The 22784-nt window shown below is 39.2% G+C and overlaps 2 protein-coding genes across 2 annotated transcripts in view; one reads left to right on the plus strand and one right to left on the minus strand.

Annotated features, from left to right (window-relative positions):
• LOC138583703 (NACHT, LRR and PYD domains-containing protein 1a allele 5-like) overlaps window positions 1–1935 on the plus strand; it is a 31468-nt gene extending 29533 nt beyond the window's left edge. Inside the window, 3 exon segments of the mRNA XM_069655664.1 lie at window positions 311–427; window positions 516–657; window positions 1519–1935. Of these exon segments, the coding sequence (XP_069511765.1) occupies window positions 311–427; window positions 516–657; window positions 1519–1853 (594 nt within the window). The 3' untranslated portion in view covers window positions 1854–1935.
• A 15399-nt stretch (window positions 1936–17334) lies between these two features.
• LOC138583704 (dynein regulatory complex protein 9-like) lies at window positions 17335–22554 on the minus strand. The gene is made up of 9 exons (XM_069655666.1): window positions 22432–22554; window positions 22254–22288; window positions 22043–22165; window positions 21750–21834; window positions 21484–21645; window positions 21132–21206; window positions 17804–17935; window positions 17602–17691; window positions 17335–17457 (listed from the first exon to the last, which is right to left on the minus strand). Exons 1-9 carry the CDS (start codon window positions 22552–22554, stop codon window positions 17335–17337), a joined length of 948 nt encoding a protein of 315 aa, XP_069511767.1.
• Between the last annotated feature and the right edge of the window lie 230 nt (window positions 22555–22784).

The raw sequence follows: 22784 nt of genomic DNA on the forward strand, positions 1-22784 counted from the left end.
GATAGTGGGTTATTGTAGAGGTTGACCAGGTCCGTGGGGGGAGGTGCTCAGGGGGGTTTAATGTAAACTAATGTAATGTATGTTGTATTTTTCTATTATTGCTTTTCTTTTTTTGTTCCCTGTCATGACGAACATGTTCTGGAATTACCTGCCTTACCTTTTAAATCTCCTTGAATCACTGTATATCTGTGATAGTTTTTTTTTATGATTCTCTATTTAGGAACATTTTTCTTCTCAGTTTTCTTCAAATAATAAAATTGAATTAACAGACAAAGTAAAAACAGTAATTACATTTTTTCTGTCTCTTCAGGTTATTGCCCAACAAGGTCCTGCTGAGTACATTAGGATCTCTTCTGACTGTCAGCTCAGCTCTGGTCAAATTTATGGCATCCACTGTGAACCTGATGGCTTCAAAATACAGCCTGATGTGAGTCACGTCTCAGACACTTCCAGCTGTCATACACAGATGTATCATGAATACAGTTTGTTGAATGACTCTTTGCTATGGTTTTCAGAACGCACCATTTTGCTCAGACTATGGACCAAATTTTTTCCCAACATTTGAAGTTTTCCTCACTACAAACCCAGAGAAAGTTACTCTGATGGTCCAGGACCAGGACAGGACAGTCGTCTGGAAGCGGGATGTGCATCTGACAGGTAAAGTAGGCTTCACGCTGCTGCAGCAGGACCTCGCTTGTTGTATTTCTTAAGACCTCAGTGAGAGTCTTGAGCAGAACATGCACATCTATCTTTCTACAACTCTTTATTTAGGCTACATGAAAATTTGTAATCCACACATTTTTAACACCAAACTGTGGCTTCATTCATTGAAGAAAATCCACTCCATTTGTCATGTAGAAGAAACAACAAAGGGAGGGAACTGTGTGTGTTTTATGTGTAACACTGTGGGAATTTAACAAATAAAGACTAAACCATTACAATCACTGAATGCAAATGTCTCTGGTGTTGGATTATCTGAATGGTATCGGCATTCCTCTGGAGAGCACTATTTTAATGTTGTCTTTTTAGTCCTGTTACTCATTTTACCTTTATTTCTTATTCTACTGCATCTCTTTTACTGTCCACGTCTGCACTCTGCTGTGTTTTTACAGCTCCTGTCCTCTTGCTTTGACTTCATATTGACTGCACCTTCATATTGTCTTGAAGTGTCTGTCCATGTTTTTCTGGTTCTGTTGTTGTGTTGCCTTTTATATTTACTGCTTTTTGCTGCGTTTTGAGACTGTTGTGGTATAAATTTCTTGATTTGATTAGCTATAAGGAAACAATGTGCCTTAGCTATGTAAATAACAACCAACTATATATAGAATAATTAATACAAAGATAGAGGGAGCCATCATGAAACAAAGAGACATTTCAAAGGAGAATACAGAAGTAATAATGTTAAGCCAAAATATATTACTGTGACAGAGAAAACATGAATTACATTACTTTAACAACAACAAAATGTTGTCATGTTTAAGAGATATTAAACAAAGATCTTTTCTGCTTATTTTCCAGGTTCAAGAAGGGAAACTCTGCAGAGCACTGTCCCAGCAGAAGACAGGGCCCCTGCACAGGACAGGGCCCCTGCAGAGAAGGAGCTGCTCTCACTGAGGACACAGTTTCTGAGCAGAGTGTCTGAACCTGTCCTGAATCAGCTTCTGGATAAACTCCTGCAGGATGGCATTATAACTGATGATGAAATGCAGTCAATCAGGACAAAAGTCAAAGCAGAAAAAGCACGAGACGTGATCGACACGGTGCGAAGAAAGGGAAGAGAAGCCAGCTCAGTTCTTATTGCTGCTCTCTGTGAGCTGGATCCATGCCTTTCCAGAGAGCTGAACTTGAACTGAAGCAGAAACTGTGGAGTGTGATGGTGGATCTCTATACCAGGTGGCTGTTTTACACTTCTACATTACTTGTTCTAATCTTAGGATTGGACATAAAACCCGCTACTCATTCAGCCCTCTGGGATGTTTCGTGTTTAATTTGTTGATCCACTGTCTCTCGATTGTTTTACGCTCTCCTGTGGACCACAAAGCGTTCTCCTGAAGGCCAGTAATTTGAACACTGGAGAGGCCATGATGTATAAAATGTTGGACCACATGTGTTTGCTTTTAGACTGTACTGGGTTCAGGACAGGTAATATACTACGGAGCAGGTAGTCCTACAGATTCTTGTTCACTCTGTATGCTGAAATCACTGTTTCTGCAGAAAATCAGTACCTCTGGAGAATTGTTAAAAATGTGTTTTAATGAGTTGATTTAATTGTACAGTCATTGATGAAAATGTTGAAATAATGTAATTATTTTTTCAGGGTCTTGTGTTTTTGTTTTTGTCTGCAAAAATGTTATTTAATTCCTCTGGAAACTCCTGGAATATTCCCTCTGTTTCAGGGCTGTAAATATGTTTGTGGCTTGTTTCAAGTCATCCTCTCTTGTGCAGATTTGATTAAAGTGCAGCTATTGAGACAATCCCTAATATGTAGGGTTAGATGTAGTCACAGTTAATTGTGTCTATATTTATTTTCTGGAGGATGGGAATTACCTATTTGGTTCTCCAGTTCCTGACAGCCTTTTTTTTCTATAAGGAACTGTGGGTTTTTTTATGGGGTTGCCCAAGTTTGGCTTGTAGTTGTAGTGGATGATCCCATGATGAAGAAATAAAATCATTAACTCCTCAACAAAAGCGGAATCTTTTTCTTCCTGTTCACATGACCTCTGGGTCAATAACAACAAGTGAAGCCAGCTAATTTATGGCTCTTGTAGAAGGACGACTTTCCTTGATTTCTGGCTAACATCAAAAGACTCACTCGGGCAACAAGATGGAGATCTCCAAAAACTGTATGAAAATAAAGAACTTTATGATTAAAATGTACATTTACTAAGATGTTATGTGTAATAACCAACTGAAGTTACTGGACTGATGCTTAATGTTGATTGTTGATTCTAAATGTACAGAGAGGATGAGTTTTATCTGCCCACTCTCCCTCTCATCCCCCCTTTGCCTACAGATACTACAGTTCTGTGACTCTCTGAATTTCAGTTGTGCAAGAAACAGACAATTCCTAAACCTATAGACCGAACCCTTAATTAATACGTATTCTATTACCTCAATTACAATTTTACATTATCGTGTTAGACTTATATTTCTGTAACATGTTTCCTAAAGTCTCTGATGGGAATGCATGTGCACATTAGTGCTTAAGCCCAGGGAGGATGTTTGAGCAGACGTCCTGACACCTCCTCATGGGCTTTGCACTCAAAGTCATAAAGATGACAAAAGTGATTCCTTTCCAGTGATATCCCAGGTCCCCAGACACCTCAGGAAATGACCTTTCAGAAGATAACGGGTGTAGCGGCTCAAAGGACTAATAATTAATAACTAATTAATATCAAATTATGTAACAATAATCCATAACTCAAGGTTTTGCATCATTATTACAGACATCGGTGTTAAAGCTGAAGGAGAGTGAGGGCACTCATCTTCGGCTCCTAGAAACGATTAGTTCATTACTAAATAACAGAGTTTAGGTTTACCTTAAATTCAATGTTGGACGCCACCCAATTTTGACAAAACAGTATTCTTATATTCTTGGTTCTCTTGTCCATACAACACTCACTATGCCGTTCGATCATGCAATCACAGCATTTTATTTAAAATGTTAACACCATAGATACGTAATTTACATTCACCATTTACACTAACCCTCACACGGAGAGTTTCCCTTCTCAGACGCAAAACGAAAACGGATAAAGAAACAATCATAATGTAATCCGCTAAATGTAATACAATGTGTCACTAATGTAACACTCGCAACTACATTCGATATCTACCATGCATCAAACACCATCCCCCACATCCTCATCACAACGACAGGCCTCAACACGCAACAGTACAGTAGGCCTACAAACTCACCGAAAGCCAGTAACAGACGAAGGAGCAACGCAACCCTCGCTTTTCAAACACATGTAAACTAAGCATTGCATGTGTAACGACAAAACTGTATTTACCAAATAGAAACCTGCATTTCAAACATTTGACGCATTCGTTTCTACCGCGCTTATAGACAGACAGACACACACACACACACACACTAGAAACCACAGCTCCTGTAAATACATTACAATGCCGTTTATTGTTCAATTCAAAACTATGCGCGCGCAATTAATATCCCTTGAATTAATGCTATGACAAACCACTTTCACACATACACTCCTGAAATATTCCTAGCAAATCAAAACAACAGTTTAACCTCGAAATTACCAAACTTAAATTTACCACAATGTTATTCCCACCAGTTAATTTCAACTCTCCAACGCGGAGGCAAGGACCGGAACGTAACTACAGCATTTGCCTATTACCTCTGTCACGTGTGTCCGCATCTCTTTAACACAATGCCATCCGCGAACATTTAACTTACTGCACACTTTTACGTAACGTTCTGTCGCTCCCATACCTGCAACTGTGTCTCTCACATGCTCTTCTCAATGTACACACTTACACACGCACGCACACACGCACACACACACTCACACCACAGACACAAACTCACGTTTCTGTACATACAGTGATTGACATGTGCCGTCTTCTATGAAGCACTATATTTATTATTAATTTCCTAAATAATCCCTGCAACGATGTACTTTTGCTCTCATTACTTGAGTTGCATCTGTACCAAAAGATGACGCCTTCACGCGCAATTCACTTACTGCACTGAAAAGGACATTGGGTTTAATTCATGAAACATAAGCAGAACGAATTTGTGTGTAAACTGTTCGCAAACGGAAATTTACGTGCATCTCCGCATTCATCAATATTTTAGTAGCTCCGATCTTTTCGTAGCTACTAACAAAATCTACACATGCTGCTGACCACGCATAGTGCTTGTGTAAATTTAAGAATGCACATAAATAATGCTTGTCACTATTGGAAATTAAATTAAATTATTAAATTATGAATTTTAATTCATATTGCGCTCTGTTATGTACACAATACGCAGATGCCTTTGAAACACGTGGTATAGCCTAAACATGACAAACGATTAAAAATATAACACATTTAGTTAAACATGAAACGAAATTGATTGTTTCAGTAGGCTACATCGGTTCATTTTAATGTCATGCTCTTGAAAATGTATAGAAATAGGCTACATTTAATGATCAGAATAAAAGAGAGTAACTTGATTATCTTGTTTCAAGTGTTTTCCCAGGATAACCACAGACATCACACAATACTGACTAAGATAAGACTTTATTTTTGAGGGCGCAAAAGTGCCTCGCAGATTCCCTTCAAGCTGGTGTTAATTTCTTGGAGGGATGTGTTAATTTGGTTAACTGCGGTAAGTAAAGCCTCTTGATTCCTCAGGACCTCATCCGTAAGGACAGCCGGATCACCTCTTCGGCCTCGGTACCTGGGTGCAGCAGGGGCAGAAGGTGGTGGAGCCACATCATGGGAGGAGCACTCGCCAGCTAGAAAATTATTTGAGACAACACGTTTGGTTTTTTTTGTGTGGCTCTTTGATCATTTGAAAGAAACCTTTAATAAATCTGATTTGAAAAATGTTTAATTTACGTTGGCTGCAGACAGACTTATTTGGAGCTGTATAAAACAGAACTTTAGGCTATTAAGATTCAAATAATTTGAAGACAATGCATACAAAACTGCTGTGGGCTATTTGTTATCCGTATCCTTTGTTAAAATAAATGTTAAATATACATTCCGACAGCCATCACTGATTTAGATTTTATCCATTACGCACAATATAACATTTCTGGTTTCCCGTTTCCACTTCATTCAATCCGGAGAGAAAACCCCACAAATGAATCTTCTGTTTGTTTGGTGAGACTGTACGACCTAGGTTAAGCTGTACTGACCACTAAGCTATCATTGATAGTTTAATGTATTATGATACAACACTTATCACCTTACCATCTGGGTTTGATGTTGACTCCAGTGGAGGCATGTCCCTGTCTCCGTCAGGTATATTTCCTGACAGAGAGGTCTCTCCAATTATGCCAGCGATGCGCTCGTCTGCAGCTGATAGTTGTGACTGTGAGCCTCCTCCTCCTGTGGCTGATGTATTTTTGTGGGCGCTTATGCGTTTCTTTGCCTCCAGTTTCATGTCGCACCATTTGCGCTTCACCTCGGACATGGTTCTTTGGACTACAGAGACAACATCAACGGCATCTGTCACCTCCCTCCAGGCCTTCGCTTTGCCTGTCCCTGTCACACCCCTGCTAACAGATGAAAATAAAATGTGTTTTCTTAACTCCACTTCACCCAAAATTATTTCTATCTCTGCTTCGGAAAAATTATTTTTTCTTTCTCTCTCTTTCTTTGTTTGCGCCATGACTGACAGGTCGACTGGATGCATCTACACCTCCTTATAAGGTGGTCATTGGCAATTCATGGGCGGGGATTTATGCTAATAGCTGATTACCGGGAGCGCGCTGTCACTTTACGATGGATTGGCATTCATGATCATACACATGTGTTTAAGATCAGATCTGAGTTTCCCGCGGTGTTCATGAATCCGGAGTAGGTTTTTAGTAGCATAAGCTTTTATGTGCAAACCTACGCACACATTTACTAACGTTTCATGAATGAGACCCACTGTGTGTAAAATTACTGACCCACCGTGTGTTTTGAAAGCCAGATTGAAAAACCTGAAGACCGTCATGCATGTACACAATGCAGCCGTATCAAGACAAACATACACATGTGCACCTACAGCAGGTGTCATGAGTTCTTATTGTTTAATTTTGTATTTAATATATTGTGTTCTTGTCTTGATTTAGTCTTGTTTAGTTATGTAATTCATTTGTGTTTCATTGTCTAGAGATTTTCTGCTTGAGTTCTGCTATCACAGTCCTGAGTTTGGTTTTTAGTGTTTCCTGTTTTATTTTGTAGCTCTTGCCCTATGTATGTTTTGTCTTGTTTTACTTCCTGCCTTTGTGTTTCCCGCCTGTTTGATTATGTGCCCTGCCCTGATTGTTTTCACCTGCCCCTTGATTGTCTCACCTGTGTCTGATTAGCCTCACCTCCTAAGTTTATTTAGTCTTTATGCTCCCCTGTCTCGTTGCCTGTTCATTGCCGTCCTTCCTCTGGAGTGTCGTCTGTCCGTGGCCATGTCCATGCATGCGTATTATTCTCAGTGTTCCCTGTGTGGATTTTTCACCTTCCGGTTTTATTTGGATTACTTATTGCCTGTTTTGTTTGGAGCTTTTTGCCATTGGATTGTGTTTGCCTGCACCCCTTGGATTCCTCAGATCAGTAAGCCTTTTGTTTCGCCTTCTGCCTTTTTGTTTAAATAAATTCTTATTTCAGTCTGCATCTGGGTCCTCAACCGTTTGTGCAAAACCTAAACCTTGACAGCAGGTGATGTGCAGGCTATTTGAAGACATAACACTTACATATAATACATACTCAATCACAGTTAATTTTGATCTACGGTAATGTACAAAAATGGCACCTTCTTCACTGCAAGGGTTCCTTATACCATCTGTGTTCTCACATCATCTGCACACATCTTACCACACCAATAAAGTACACTGCACAAAGACACAATAATAGTCAGGTCCTAAACACATATTTACACATTGTCACTTGTTAACACCTACAACATAATATGCCAAACATCAGTTTCCATGTGTGACAGAAGCTACTGTGTACCCTCACTCAAATAATACACTTCACATTTCATATATCAACTCTAATCCAACATTTACCTATAACCACATATTCACCACTCAAGCGCTAATGACTGCTCAAAGTTCTGATTTATCTTGTCCTTCTTCCAGACTATGGCTTACACATCACCATCAAAACTGCCCACGATGGGTGACTGCTACACAAAAGCAACTAGAAACAGCTGCGAACTACTCGCTGTAAGTATATCCACATTTACTCCAACAAATGTATATCAATATACCATATTATTACAAATGTACTACCATATATTTCTTTATTTTTCAGTACGCAGCTCAAGACCGAGAAATCAATAAAGATTTGGTCATCAAAATACAGCAACACACTCAACAAATCATGCAAATCCAAATTCAGACAACAATAATACAACTAAATCAAGAAAAAAAATATTGCTTTCCTTTGACGAGACAACAAACGCCTTGGACAGGAAAACGGGAAACTCCAATACAACCTACAACAAAAACAAGACCTAAAAAATATGAGCAAGTCTTTGCAGATGACAGTAAGTATAACATAACACCTTTACAATTACAACATCCAGTACACATGCTTCCACACATCATTACAATATAGCCTAAATCCCTCACCATATTACTAACCATAATAACTTCACAGTATACATTCAATATAATCAAATGTCCTATACCTTCTAACACAACACAAACACATTATCCACTAACATTACATCACACAAACCATACAAATACCTGCCACACACAAAACATTCTACTACAACTTCATACATTATGCTTAACAACTTCAACTTTAAACATTTTGTCATGTCTCGTCATTAAGCTACCAATTTTGTCTCTTTTTTTTTCATGTTTTGACACTTCCTGTTTTATTTTTTTTATTCCCTCTCGTTTCAGACTGCTTTACTTCCTGCCCCTGTGTCTGGTGATCGTCTGGCCCCTCCCTAATCGTTTTCACCTGTGATCCCCTTCCTCATGTTTAAATAGTGGCGTCTCCCTTTGTCCTGTGCCAGTTCGTACTTGTCTCCATGTCAGTCGTTCCAGCGTTTTCCATGTTCCATGTTCCTCGTTCCTGTTTCAAATTCCACGTAAGAATTGTGAGAGTTCAGTTTAGAAAGGATTTTGTTTTTGCATTCTTTAGATAGTTTTTCTTGTTTCTCTGTTCAGATCAGGTTTCCTCGTTTAGAGTGATTTTCTTTTCTAGTTCAGGTTTTGACCTTTTTGTTTCTAATTTTCAGGTTCCTCGTTAAGAGTGATTTTCTTTTCTTTCTATTTTCAGTCTTGATAGGCTTTTCGGGTTAGTATAAGTTAGAGTGTTCAGGGATTTCCTCTTGCCCTTTTTTGTTTATTGAATTGTTGGATTTATTTCTTAAATAAATCTTACTTACTTACTTTGTATCCTTGTCTGTTGTCGTGCTTTCGGGTTCAACTGTCCAGGCAGATTGTTACACATTTAGCGCTTTGTAATTGAACTCACCTTGCTTTCAAATATTTCAGTGGACACAGATGACCAAGAACAAAACAACGTACCAAATGAAGACAACTCCATAGAAGCAAAAGGTACATCATTACATTTATTACATGACTCAATCCACACAAACAATTGACACTATGAAAACCATTGCCCTATAACATGCTTGAAAACTTACACTTTATGAAAACTCTGAAGCCACTCCCTTAGTTTAACAACATATGCTTTTAGAACCGCAATACTTGCTTTTGTCTCCACAACAAACCCATTGAAAGCTGTTTCACTGTTTTATGTTTGAAAATTGCCAGTATACAACATCTCCCGAAAAGTGACTGCAAAATTGCTGCAGCATAGATCATTACACCTGTTTCCTCCATGTCATCAGGTGAGAACTATACAATCAAAAGACATGCCAAATAAATTTCTCACACACACACTTTCTATCATTATACTTTGTAATGATCCATGATGTACATCGGGTGGCACGCAGCATCATGGATATCTTTAAGAGGATCATCCATGTCCCGGCCGAAGATGAGCTGGAGGGGAGCGGTGAAGGCTTTGCACAGCTGGCTGGCTCCCGTGCCATTATTGGGGATGGAGGATCCTTGCCTGGCTGCACCCGTCAGCCTGATGACCCTTTACAGGGAGCCGGTGCAAAATCCAGTCCAGGCGAGACACAACCTGCACCATTCAAAGCCCAGATGTGTGGTGGAGAGGTCCATTGGGATGATGAAGACCCGGTGGCTCTCGAGGTAAGACACAGCATTAGATGTCTACATGTAATTGCATACATAATGTCCCGCTGACTGCTGTGCTGCACTACATAGGGAAAACGAGCAGCATTTTCAAAGATTTATAAAGCATTCTTACTTAAAAGGACTAACATTAACTCAAGTTTCAATGAGTTATTCAGTTACATAAAATGTATCTTTGTTCCTGTAGGTGAAGTCTTCATTTGTGCCGGTGGTGGTGTCCATCTGTGCCTTTTTGCACAACCAACAGGGAGTTGGTGGAGCCAGAGGAAATAGAGGGGGCTCTCACGGGCAAAGAGGAAGAGCAGCTGAACCAGCCTGAGGACCAGACAGTGCCAGGAGACAACCTGAGAAATAGGCTGGCAGCAGAGGTTTCTGCTCCTGGTGCTCTCATCCCTGCACTGCAGGAGCAGGATTATTAAATCACTTACACTTTTTCCTGCACATATTTTCTGTTCCTGCAATAATTCTTATGTAATCAACAAGTTCTAGTTCTCTTTCTATTTAGTATGTTTATGTTCAATAGGTTTCTGTATTAACTACATCTATATGGCAATTTACTGTATACATTTGTCAATAACTTTCATTTGCCACATTAAATCATAGAATTCCAGTGAAATGTAATCCCATGTTCCTTCAGATGTGTGCCTCATTTACTGCACTTCATTACCATACTTTTACAATCACTATCAATCCATCAGTAACATAGCGTATCTGTCACATTTGACCTCTGTTTTATTTTATTTAATTTCTATTGTGGCAATACATGCTTTACAATGTTAGAATACCAGGGTTGTTACGGCCTCTCTAAGTACAAGAAAGGGAAAAAAAGGCTCACAATGAGGACCGCAACATATTTAAAAAGGACGCCACACAACAAATGAAAGTTTGAAAACGCACAGGGTTTTAATTTGTTTATTTAACAAAAATCTAAATCCTCACTACTGAAATAAGTGAAAAGAAAAGGAGCTGGAGACCCCGGCCACAATGAACAAAAGTGGGCAGGTGCTGGGCCAGCCACGCAATGGAAAACAAAAGACGAAATAACTGGACTACCGGAGATCTCCAGCCCAAACTAAAACAACAAACTAAAACAACAAACCCAACAATATAATTAATGCTGGGGGGAACAGACCTGTGGAAAGAAAAAAAAACAAAGTTAGGAGGAACTACAGAAAACCCTCCACACCACGAGGTTGCTGTCTGTGTATGCATGCCTTACCCCCACTCTGCTCTCCCTGCACCTCTGTATCTCCTCCCCCTCCCTGAGTGCTCATTGCACTCAGGTGCGCAGCAGGCAGAAGGAGGAGGGAGAATCAGAGACACACCTCCGTGAGAGAGAGAAAGGAGGAACAAAAGGTTAACTGGCCACACGTAACAAGGGTGCAGTTATTGCTGGACTACTTGGACCTGTTGTGTTGGTATGACAAGCAGTTACACCAGGGGTGGCCAACCCTGCTCCTGGAGAGCTACCTTCCTGCATGTTTTAGGTTTCTCCGCACTCTAACACACCTGATTCGAATGTTTCGCTCGTTATCAATCCCCTGAGATGCTTCAGTTGGTTGATAACGAGCAGATCATTCATATCAGGTGTGAGACACTGACTCATTTTAGCCACTAGGTGGTGGTATACTTCAGTATTAGGGCAGCCTTATTATGAACAAGTATAATAATATTATATTATTAATATTATATTCTATTTCTATGCCACTAGATCCCCCAAAATCTTACTCTTAAAACTCTCTTTTTTTTTTTTTTATTATTATTATTATTTTTTTTTTCGAATATGCAAATAGTACAAGGCTTCCTGATTGCTATTTAACAAATTGTTTGCACAACATAATATAGAAATGAAGATTTTGAGGAAGCAAAATAATAATGAAACAGAAAAAAAAAAAAAAAAGACATTCGAAAAGGAGTGAGAAGAAGCATAGCTTGTTAGCTCTCACCCCTTTGTCTAAATGAAATTAATATATATATATACATACACACATATACACATACATACATACATATACACACACACATATACATACCCATATATATACATACATACATATACACATTCACATTCTCTACCTCTCATCACCATATTGATAAATAATAATCACCAATAATCACTAATGACCATTATCCATTGTACCCGCTAAATAAAATGTTTTTGTACATTTTCTTGAACTGTTTGATATTTGGACTTTGCTTGAGTTCCTCACTTAGATTGTTCCATAGCTTAACACTGGAAATAGATATACAGAAACTTTTCAAGGTTGTTCGTCTGTTTAGGCTTTTGAAGTTATGTTCCCCTCTTAATTGATAACCTCCCTCCCGATTCCTAAATACATGTTGTATATTTTCTGGTAATTGTCTGTTTTTTGCCTTATACATAATGATTGCTGTTTGATAAGATACAATGTCAGTGAATTTCAGTAGTTTTGATTGTATAAAAAGTGGATTTGTATGTTCCAAGTAGTTGACCTTGTGAATAGTCCTTATTGCTCTTTTCTGCAGGATAGTAAGTGACTGTAATTAAGTTTTGTAAGTATTTCCCCAAACCTCAGCACAGTAATGTAAACATGGCAAGACCAGTGAACAGTCAAGTGTGCAAAGAGAAATATGATCCAGTAATTGTTTTGCTTTGTGTATGACTGCAATGCTTCTTGAAACTTTGGACTGTACATGTTTGATGTGTGGTTTCCAACTCAGTCTGTCATCTACTGTAACCCCAAGAAATTTGTTTTCATGCACCCTTTCGATTTCAACCCCATCTAATTCTATTCGCACCTTTGTGTTCACTGTGCATTTGCCAAACAACATGAACTTAGTCTTACTTACATTTAATGATAATTTATTCCAGTCAAACCATAGCTTTACTTTTTTCATTTCCTCGTTTATAACTGTTTCCACTTGTTTAATGTTTTCTCCTGAACCAAAAATATCAAGTTCAGTGCTCTGTCTGTTGTTATATATAAATTCAGCCCTCCATCTCAAAATTCATTCCCTTTTCAGTGGTAATCCAGGTTTCAGAAATAGCGATTATGTTAAATGGCTGTTGGAAAGTGTGCAGATAATCCCTGATGCTGTTAAAGTTTGTATATAAACTTCGGCTATTGAAGTGAACTATAGATAGTTTATCCTTTGCTATAATACTATCATTATACTGATCATTATTGTAGTAATAGCATGTGTTGTTTATGGTGGAGAAGAAGTTACTGTCTGGATCAATATCCTGTTCTATGTCCAATGTACTGCTTTCATTGTATTCAAATGTTGTTAGTTCCAGTTGTTCATGTTCCTGTATCCACTGCATTACCTGTCCATTGTCACGTAATGTAGGTTGAGCTCTGTCACTGAGCATTATGTTTGTGTTTGTGCTGTTACCTCCATTCCGTCCCAAGTCCACTCCAGTCTATTTTTACAATGGGGATAGGCCTACTCATTCCAGTTTTTCCAGTTCCTCTATGTTCCTCACTATCAGTACCTTGGCCTCTTCTGGTGATCCATTAAGCATGATGAATATTTTGCAGTTTCTCGTCCATGTGCTCTGGAATTTTTTTCATTCTCCTCAGGTAACGTGCTTTCTTAGCGATGTCAGCATTGGTCTTCGTCAGATGTTCATTAATGTACACGTCTTTGCCTTTGAGCATCTTGCCCTTTTTCAGGAGTGCAACTTTGTGCTTCCTGTTAACGAATCTCAGTATGACAACTGGTTTGTCATTGTTTCTTCTGGGTAGCGGATGGCAAGCTTCAACCTGGTTGAAGTCCAGAGCAATCCCTTTTGACTGCAGAAATGCAGCCACCTTTTGCTCGGTTGAGCTCGCATCCAGCTCACATCCGGGTTCCCCCTCGCTGCTTGCAGTCACCGCTCTCGCATAGGACCGTGGATTAATTGGTATTCCAGTAATGACAATATCATTCATCCTGGTGTATTGTTTAAGGTCCGCGACCCGATTTTCCAGGTAGACAAGCCGCTTTTTCTTCTTTGCATTTTGCAAACGGAGCACCTTCACCTGGTCAACCAGCTTCAAGATGTTTTTCTGCTGCGTCCTCACAGCAGTAACTTCCTCTGATAGGAAGTCGAGTGACTTTATTATGTCATCGACCTCCTCCGTGTTCAGGGTCAGGATTTTTTTTTGGCCCCATTATGCCCGGTGACAGCTGACGGCTTGATCAGCTGTTCACCGGCAGATCAGCTGTTAGCTGGCAGCTATCCAACTCACCAGTGCGCAACCTGCTTCTCCTCCGTTCCTTTTTGATTTGTCCGTGTTCCAAATGCCAGATGTTTCAAGTCGCGGGTCTAACCAAAGTTAGCCAAAGTCCAGAATCCAAGATTGTAAGACAAAAAGTCCAGACAGTAGTCAAAAAGCCGATATCACAGCGGACAACTCACACAGCAAACTTTTCTCAACCGTAACCGGAAATCATTAAATGTCAGGTTGTCCTCGTGGAGATTTCCGTGGCAAAGTAATTTTCTCCGTGATTTATGTTAGTTGAAATAGGGTGATAATATGGGCCTGACTGATCCGGACGCTATCGGGCCCTGATGGATTGGTCTAGGTCCGTCCATGTTTGCTGAGATAGTGAGCACTCAGTCATACATGGTTTTAATAATGTGGTCTTGAATACTATGCTATGTATCCATCTGTAGACAGCAACAGGGACAGTAGAAGTGAGAGGGAGTAAAAATGTCTTGTGTTCTGTGATTATAGTATGTCTGTAGCTGTTCCAATGGCTGGCCCATGGCATAGGCAGTAAAGGCGAATGCTAAGGGCGCATCCATTCATAGGGGGCGCCACACCACCGCCTCATGAAGTTAGTTTCACAGTATCATCAAGTGTCACACATCCCCAGAATCAGCACAACCTCAGCTAACTGTATATGTCACTCAAAAGAGAGTTCACTACAGTATAATAGGGGATATCAGTCTATAAAAGAAAAAACTGTATTTTTTTTTTTGCCATTTCTTCTTTTCTTTTTATATAAAAACTAAACTTTGGAAAACGTATCTCTTCCCTCTCATCTCTCTCTGTCGTCTCGTTTTGCTCCAGTACTCCTCCCTTTTCACCTCTTTATCACAGAATAAAACACAGGCTGGCAGCACCTACTCACACCTAATCAAAGTGTCTGATTCGGAAACGTGACTCTCCAGATCAGGGGTGGCCAACCCTGCTCCTGGAGAGCTACCTTCCTGCATGTTTTAGGTTTCTCCGCACTCCAACACACCTGATTTGAATGATCTGCTCGTTATCAACCAACTGAAGCGTCTCAGGGGATTGGTAACGAGCGAAACATTCGAATCAGGTGTGTTAGAGTGCGGAGAAACCTAAAACATGCAGGAAGGTAGCTCTCCAGGAGCAGGGTTGGCCACCCCTGCTCCAGATCAACAACAAAGATGGCTGATGAGCAATGATCTATAAACATAAAGAGAGAATGAGCAAAGCGCCAGGCAAAGAGAGGAAACTATTCATATTAGTTTTTTACAACTTTATGACAGCTGACACTCTGGTTGGTTTGATTCATGTTATGCTGAAAACACGCCTATGCATAATCCAAGGATTTAAGCCAACCTCGCAGAGCCTTGCACCTTGGCTTGCGGCCAGATTGTGAGCTGTGTAACTAGCAAAAGTGGGTTGGATACTCCATGTGCTTAAGATCGTGCACCTTCCGCCGTGTAAATAGGGCCCTTTATGTTAAGCTTTGTGACATGATGAATAAGGATTATTTAAACAAAATTGGGGAGCGAGTTAATCACTATAATACATTTCCTTAGCAGCATATATGTACGTATGCTGTCAGCTTTTTACATCTATTTTTGGGAAATTTGCGATAGTGATACATTTCTGCCATTACATTAGTCTGGAACATCTTCTTACCATTTTAATATTCTCTTCTCTTTTCCCCTCTCTCTCTCTCTTTGTCCACCCATAAACAGTGGCGCCAGCGTCCGCCATCTGCTATTTTGCTCGTAAACTCCATTGGTAGTGACACCAGAAACAACAAAAAAAATTAGCCTCTAGTGCACAAATCTAAGCTCTATGCATTGTGGTTAATAGCCCCAGTATAGACACATGTAGTATATTTCTATGAAGTGAAGCATATTGAGTTTTTATTCGATAAATACTGTTTTTTGTATCAGCTATACATAATATACATTCTCTTCCATTATTAAAGTCTCACAGCATCATCATCTACAGCTCCCATCTAAACTATGTCACCAGAGACAAGAAATACATGCACACTGAGCACTTCCAGTTGTATGAAACAGAAGAGCCCCAAGTGCGAGGGCACACAGAGTTCACACTCTCACTATAGCGACACCACTGGCTACAGACAGACATTGATCAGTCTCATAATCTTTTGGGGCAACCTTTAACATTATTATTATAATTGTATTATTAAATCATAATACATATTTAATATCTGACGTACTAATTGTTATTGTTGATTCTTTTCTAGGTTATTAATTAATAGTTTGGCCTATAAAATGTTTTGTCTGATGAACTGCCAAAACACAATAACATTCCATATATCATAAGGGACTTGAAAAAGACTTCATATAAATGAAGAAGTAATTTTGCTTTAGAAGAATAATCAATAAACAATCATCATTTTTATGTTGATTCATTTAATGTAGATTAAAGTAAATTAATGGATGTATTTATAAATTGTGTTAGCTCTATTATTTCTAACATTTTACTGTTGTGGTTTTATACTACTTTTGAGCTCGTCTTTTTTTTACTTGACTTAAAACTGGTCTTAGCTCTGACATTAGTGAGAGCTGATTTAAAAACTTGACCTCTGGTTATTACATGTATACGTTTTTAGGATTTCTAGTGCACATATCCACAACATCAACTACCGTTACCTGTGTAGAACCTCTGCATCGCTTCGCCCTTCAGCTCCTTGCACTCCCACTCGTCTGATCCCTCTTTTTATTTAGGACTCTCTTTGTTTCTCTTCCTTCTTGTTAGCTTTTTAGCAGTATATGCCGTTGTCTGAAAAGGAGGTAGGCTACAACAAATTTACATAAGTTGCCATAGCTCCTGACGACACAACCTCTGTGTGCACGCTGCTGATACAAGTCATGTGGAAGCCAGATGCTAGTTTGTACAGTCACTATGATTGGACAGGTACGTGGAAAGCTAACCCTGATTGGTTGTTTGATTCAGACCATACACATTTTTAATTAACTAAATACAAATGGACGTGCACTCACAGTCACAGATCAGCAATCAACATAATTTAAATGTAATGTTGTTAGGGAAATGCAATGATCAAAATGTGTTATTTTAACCAAATTCTTCTGAAATAATGTAGCTTACCGTAGCTTTAATAAAGAACAAAAAAGAAGAAACATGGACTTTGGCTTAAGTTTTATTGTTATTGATTTTTAAAAAACATATTTTAGTGACTCAAAGAACTGGAGAAATCATTTCTTCTTCTTCTTTCCTTCCTTGTTCTTCTTGTTTTTCTTGCTTTTCTTGTCTTCCTCTGATTTTTTAAAACTAGTGAGGCCACGGCAGACCATACAGCCTCTCCACCAGGCTTGAAGCTGAGGGGTTAAACGTCACATGCCAGAGTCAGATTTAGGGATCTTTAAACTAGACAAACAGATGTACTGATGTCATAGGGCATACATTAGCATAACCTGCATGATGATCTTATTGGAAGTATTTACAGTATGTGATGGTGTTACCTTGATTGCAGCTTTGACCTCTGCCTGCTGTTGCTGTAGTTTTTCCTGCCTCTCCCTGTCCTCAACGACCACCAGTTCCATCTCTTTGAACTGAACATAATTCAGCATCTCATTTATGTTTATCAAATTGTGACTTTGCACACTGTTCTACATCTGCAGCTGTACAATGAATCATGTTAAGCATAAGAAGATAGCTGCTCACCCTTCTTTTTTTCTCCATGAATCTGTCTAAATGTATTGTTCTTTTGCACTGCACATTGTTGAACTGCTGCTCCTTTTCCTGCTGCATCTGCTTTGTGCGTTTTTGACACTGCAGCAGCTGTTGCTGCAACTCCTGAAACAAATCAACAGTTATGTCCGTGACGAAAACCTGAGCATTATTGCTTGTGAGACAACAGTGTTGTTCAGTATTATATTGTTTGGGGGAAATTAACATTACAAACACAATACTACACATTAACACCCCCTGTTCCGACACCTTTAATTTCCAGCAGAACTGCAACTTGCTGGGGTATACTACAGAGCTTTTTGCCATAGTTTAAACTGACTAAGCAGTTTAAACCTGCTAAACCAGCTGCATGAAAAACTTTCATTACAAGACTAGGTAATTTCTATGAATTGACCTTGATAGTTACGTAGTTAGCAGATGTGACACCTTTTAGATGTCATTACTGAATTACACTCGTTTATTTTTCTTATCTTTATTTGGGACAGCAGTTTATATTAAAAAACATACTATATTTTAAGACGAAACAGCTTCATTTCCTCTCCAGCCTTCAGATTTTTAAGATCTAAGAACTAAATGCATCTTGGGAGAAATTAAGTCAGTACACAAAAGTAATGAGGAGCCTGTCAGGGAGATACTGGAGGGAAGAGTTAAACAAAAATGAATGAAGTTGGCTAAGATCATCACATGGTCATTTGTTGGTTACACCTACAAATATTGGCCCTTCATATTTCGCCCACTTGGTCCAGAGTTATATGAACACATTTTACTGAAGTGCCAACAAAGAGGAATCCTTTCCAGTAATCCTTTATTAATTGGATTTTGTACAGTATTTTTAAATCCTCCTACATTCTATAGGCCAACACTGCATGAATTAGGGAGTTATTCATAAATGAGAGTTCAATGTCTTTCCACCTGGCTTGAAATCTTCAGGTACAGATGCAATTTAAGGGTTTAATTCGGGCTGCATAAAAATAATCTTTGACGTAGGGAAATGCCATTCCTCCTGTTTACATTTGTAGTAAGTTGTTTTAGTGTTTTAACCCTGGCTTTGTTTTTTTGCCCTGCCAAATAGGATTTGATAGCCTTTCCACAGAAGGGGGTTGAAAGAAGAAGGAATATCATGGATGAAGTTTCATTTTTACAGAGTTAATATTATGACTAAGACAAAGGAAAAAAATTGAGTTCCATCTGTGTATGTTGTCTTTAACTTGTTTTTAGGAGGGGCAGTAATTTGGACCTAGAATAGTATTCCTACTAACAGACCACACATGCTTTCAGACATTTTAATTTGACGAATTAATAAAATGAACTCATGTTTATATGTCTTATCTGACCTAAAACTGAACTTTATGACTATGGCCTTCATTTATAAGACTTCTAGGTAGTAGATGTATTAATGCTCTTAAAGGGGCTAAATGTAATATTTTATATATATTCATCAATTAAATATAATTTTTCATTGCCAATGTGTGAAGGGATAGTAGAGGAACTGATAAATTGAGACAATACCCAACTTCCTCCATTGGACCTTACAACCTGTGGGCAGATTTTTATGTAAAGCACTCAGGACGGTTTTTCCGGGAAACAAGAGGATGTGACGTGTCTGTACGTTCGCAAGTACCTCTGCCAAGAGCTCATTCTCCGCCACTACAGTCAACAGTGTGCAACGCGAGACAATGCAAGCTGTGAAATGGAGACAGATAAGGCCAGCAAATGACCGGCACCCACAACAACACCAACACAAACTACACACAAGAATATAAAACAAAAAAAAGTTTTATCTAGTGAAGCCCGTCTGACCAAACAGGAATGTGATTGACGTCAGGGGGAAAACTAGAGTCAATATGGGCAGGGCATGCCAATCATGGAGACCTTTGATGGCTTTTGGGGATCAAAACAGACTCACGACTTATTGTTGTCATAGACACAAAACCCGCATGCAGCGTTTTTTCTCTCACAGCACAAGTGCTTCATCCCAGCTCTCTCCAGCCACCCTGCCCTGCCTGGGTAATTTTAGCTAATGCTTGTGATGATTTACTGGTTCGCCGGCGTAATTTGCCATTTGGTTAAGAAGCACAATGGCGGACCCATGCAGTGTAGTTACGTTAGAGCTAGTTGGCTAACCTTAGAATGCTCACTAACGTTATAACTACCAAAATACTATCTGAGTGTGTGTCAGTTATCTAGCTTGATAAATAACTTCACCAGCTAACATGACAAAGAGTGTTGATTTTGTAAATTATGTAGCAGAACAAAGCAAATGTGTATAACTACAGATTGTTTTGTATTAGCCAATATAATTGCATTACCTGCCTAGGCTAAGGTTAGCCAGCCAGCTATAAGCTGGAAACAAGCTACCGTTAGCTTGTCTGCTATCACAGACGATTTGCCAGTTAGGCAACGTAGCCAAACACCACTAAGTGGATAACATCAGCTAACCCACGCAGACTCCCGGGGCTGATCTGGCTGGTAATTGAGTAATTAGCCGCTTGGTTATGAAGCACAATGAGAGATCCATGCAGTGTAGTTATGTTAGAGCTAGTTGGCTAACACACATCTCGTCAGTGAAAAGTAAACAGAGCCGGTGAGTTCAGAGATTGAGCATGCTTTTGTGTGTCTTCGGCAAAAACTCTGGAATCTCGTTCATGCGAGCGAGTGTCCGCACGAGCGCGTACAAGAAGGTTGACTGCAGTTCCCTCAACGGCCGACCGTGTCACTAGGAATGAGGATTTTCTGAAAGTTACATATAGCACCTTTAAGAGCCACTAGATGTAAAGTAAGTTCTTGGCTGACTGACGAATAAGAAACATTTATCAAGCAACTTTTTGTATAACTGTTATGTTTTGCACTCTTGTTTAACATGTTTTGTTGGTCTCAAAGTAGGTCACAGGGATGTTGATAATTAATGGCAACGACTATTTCTTTTTCTTTTTTTTTTACAAGAGTGAGCTTGATAAGTTTATTATACTGTTTGCCATGTATTCTGTTGATCCAACAATTACGTGTGATATTATACATGTTACCAGATAGGCAAGAGTACAGAAGGGTAACTTTTCTTTTGAAGTCTCAGCAGAAGTCATTTTGTCCTGCTGGAGATGTTTGTGGTGAACATGGCGGTTGCAAATAAAGCAGTTAAAAAGCAATTTTAAAAGAGTGTTTTCTTGTCGTATAACAGTTCAAGGGGGATTTTTAAACAGGCTAAAAATGACAGGTTATGACAGAGCAACAGCCTTCAAAAGCATAAAAATCACAATATGTTATGGTAAGATTAGTTTGTCGTTAATGGTATTGTTGCACCAACCTCATTTTGATTTTGCAGGAAAACCTCAGACTCCTCATGAATTCTTTTCTCCTCATTTAGCCGTTTCTGGAGCAGCTGAGACAGAGATCACAACACGTGATTGGGACAACATTTAACTCTTAACTTACACTGGGCGCAAAGTTGCACACAGCACAGCGGAACTGTAATTGCTGGTTATGCAGTTATGTTTCATGGCCCACGTTGTTTTTTTTTAAATTTTCTTTTGCCAATTTTCCTTTGATAAACAGGAAATACGGGAAAGATTTTTTACCCTATCTAAATTCAAGGCATGTTAATTCATTTTGAGAGCATTACATATTGATTTTGTATTCACATGTTGTAATATTCCCACCTCCAACTGCTTCTCTTGTAGCTTCTCAGTCTGACTGGTTTCTTTTTGTGTCTGCTGGAGCTGCAACACAAAGGTTTTCTCCACGATCTTCTTCTTGTTGGCAATTTTTGATGACTTTTCAGTTATCTGAAGTGTCAGATCTTTGGCGAGCTGGCACACATACTGTTTTGTTTGCATGTGTGTGAGATTGTTAAGAGATTGTTAAATTGTGAATCACACCTAACAGTTATTCATACAGCCATTTTTTTCTGCTCCTAGTTTCTTACCTTCAGTTTCTCAGTTTTCTGTTGGAACTCCTGTTGCTGTCCCTTAAGAGTCACTTTTCTCTGCTCCAGCTCTCCCTTTTCCTCCCTGGGTGGAGACACCGACCTTACTTTAACAATTACAACACAGGCAACTCAGGCTTTTTTTCAGATTGTTTACTACTCCTTTCTTTATATGTAACACCGTGCTAATTACACAACACTGGGTCAACAAAACAACCTTTTTCTATAACACAATTTTATAACGATTGACAGTGGTATTATTAGCACGATTTCCAAATGATGCATTGATGAACCTTCTTATGCTCTCAGCCTTCTTTCTCTGCTCCTGTTCCTCCACCACCTGCAGCAGAGAACTGAAAGTCTGCTTCTCCCCCAGCTCTAAATGAAGCTTTAAAATGTGATGTGAGATGAACTGACTGCAGACAAAGACAGGAGACAAAATTTCTTTAAAAATATTTATTTAAAAAAAATGTATTATGGTCTGTTTTTGTCTTTACCACTCACCAGTCTCTTCTTAGCCAAAGCAATCTGCTATTTTCCTGACACACGCACACAAACAGAAAAAGATTAAGAAAATTGTCTGGCACAAGAACAGTCACACTGATCACTTCTGCAGCAGGCCGCTATTAATCACGTTTTTAGTTTCACAGTCCAGAGGAACATTGTGTAAAAGTGAAGTTACCTGTGCAACTACAGTGCATCGCTCCTTGCTGATCTGCAGTTTATATCCCAGTATGTCTAACTGCTCTGAGCAGTCCTCGAGTACAGCTGCAAGTCTGAGACTCGAAATTCGGGATGAAGACATAGCCTACTGGGGAGAGTGAAGGTCACAGTAAACGAGATTTTGTTACAGTAAGTTAGTTTACTAAGTTTACGACACGAAGGTGACAAAAGTTGCCCATATATCCCACAAGTGGAAGCGTTATTTTTAACGTGTGGAGGTTCTTTTATCGATACGAAAGGTGAAATCAAATAAATATAGCCTATTATAATGGCGTCTGGTGTAACAAAATAACTATTCGCGTCCGTGGCGTA

The sequence above is a fragment of the Semicossyphus pulcher genome, unplaced genomic scaffold (assembly GCF_022749685.1).
Source record: "Semicossyphus pulcher isolate SPU_LCO1_2020_fin unplaced genomic scaffold, fSemPul1.0.p SCAF_9, whole genome shotgun sequence".
In the NCBI taxonomy this organism is placed as follows: domain Eukaryota; kingdom Metazoa; phylum Chordata; class Actinopteri; order Labriformes; family Labridae; genus Semicossyphus; species Semicossyphus pulcher.

What these genes read in the sequence shown, in the direction of transcription:
- LOC138583704 (XM_069655666.1), bottom strand. Translation starts at nt 22,554, where the DNA reads ATGTCTTCATCCCGAATTTCGAGTCTCAGACTTGCAGCTGTACTCGAG. An exon ending in AAGGCTGAGAGCATAAGAAG is followed by an intron (nt 21,835 to 22,042) that starts GTTCATCAATGC and finishes GTCTCCACCCAG; the next exon opens with GGAGGAAAAGGGAGAGCTGG. An exon ending in TCCTGCAAAATCAAAATGAG is followed by an intron (nt 17,936 to 21,131) that starts GTTGGTGCAACA and finishes GATTTGTTTCAG; the next exon opens with GAGTTGCAGCAACAGCTGCT.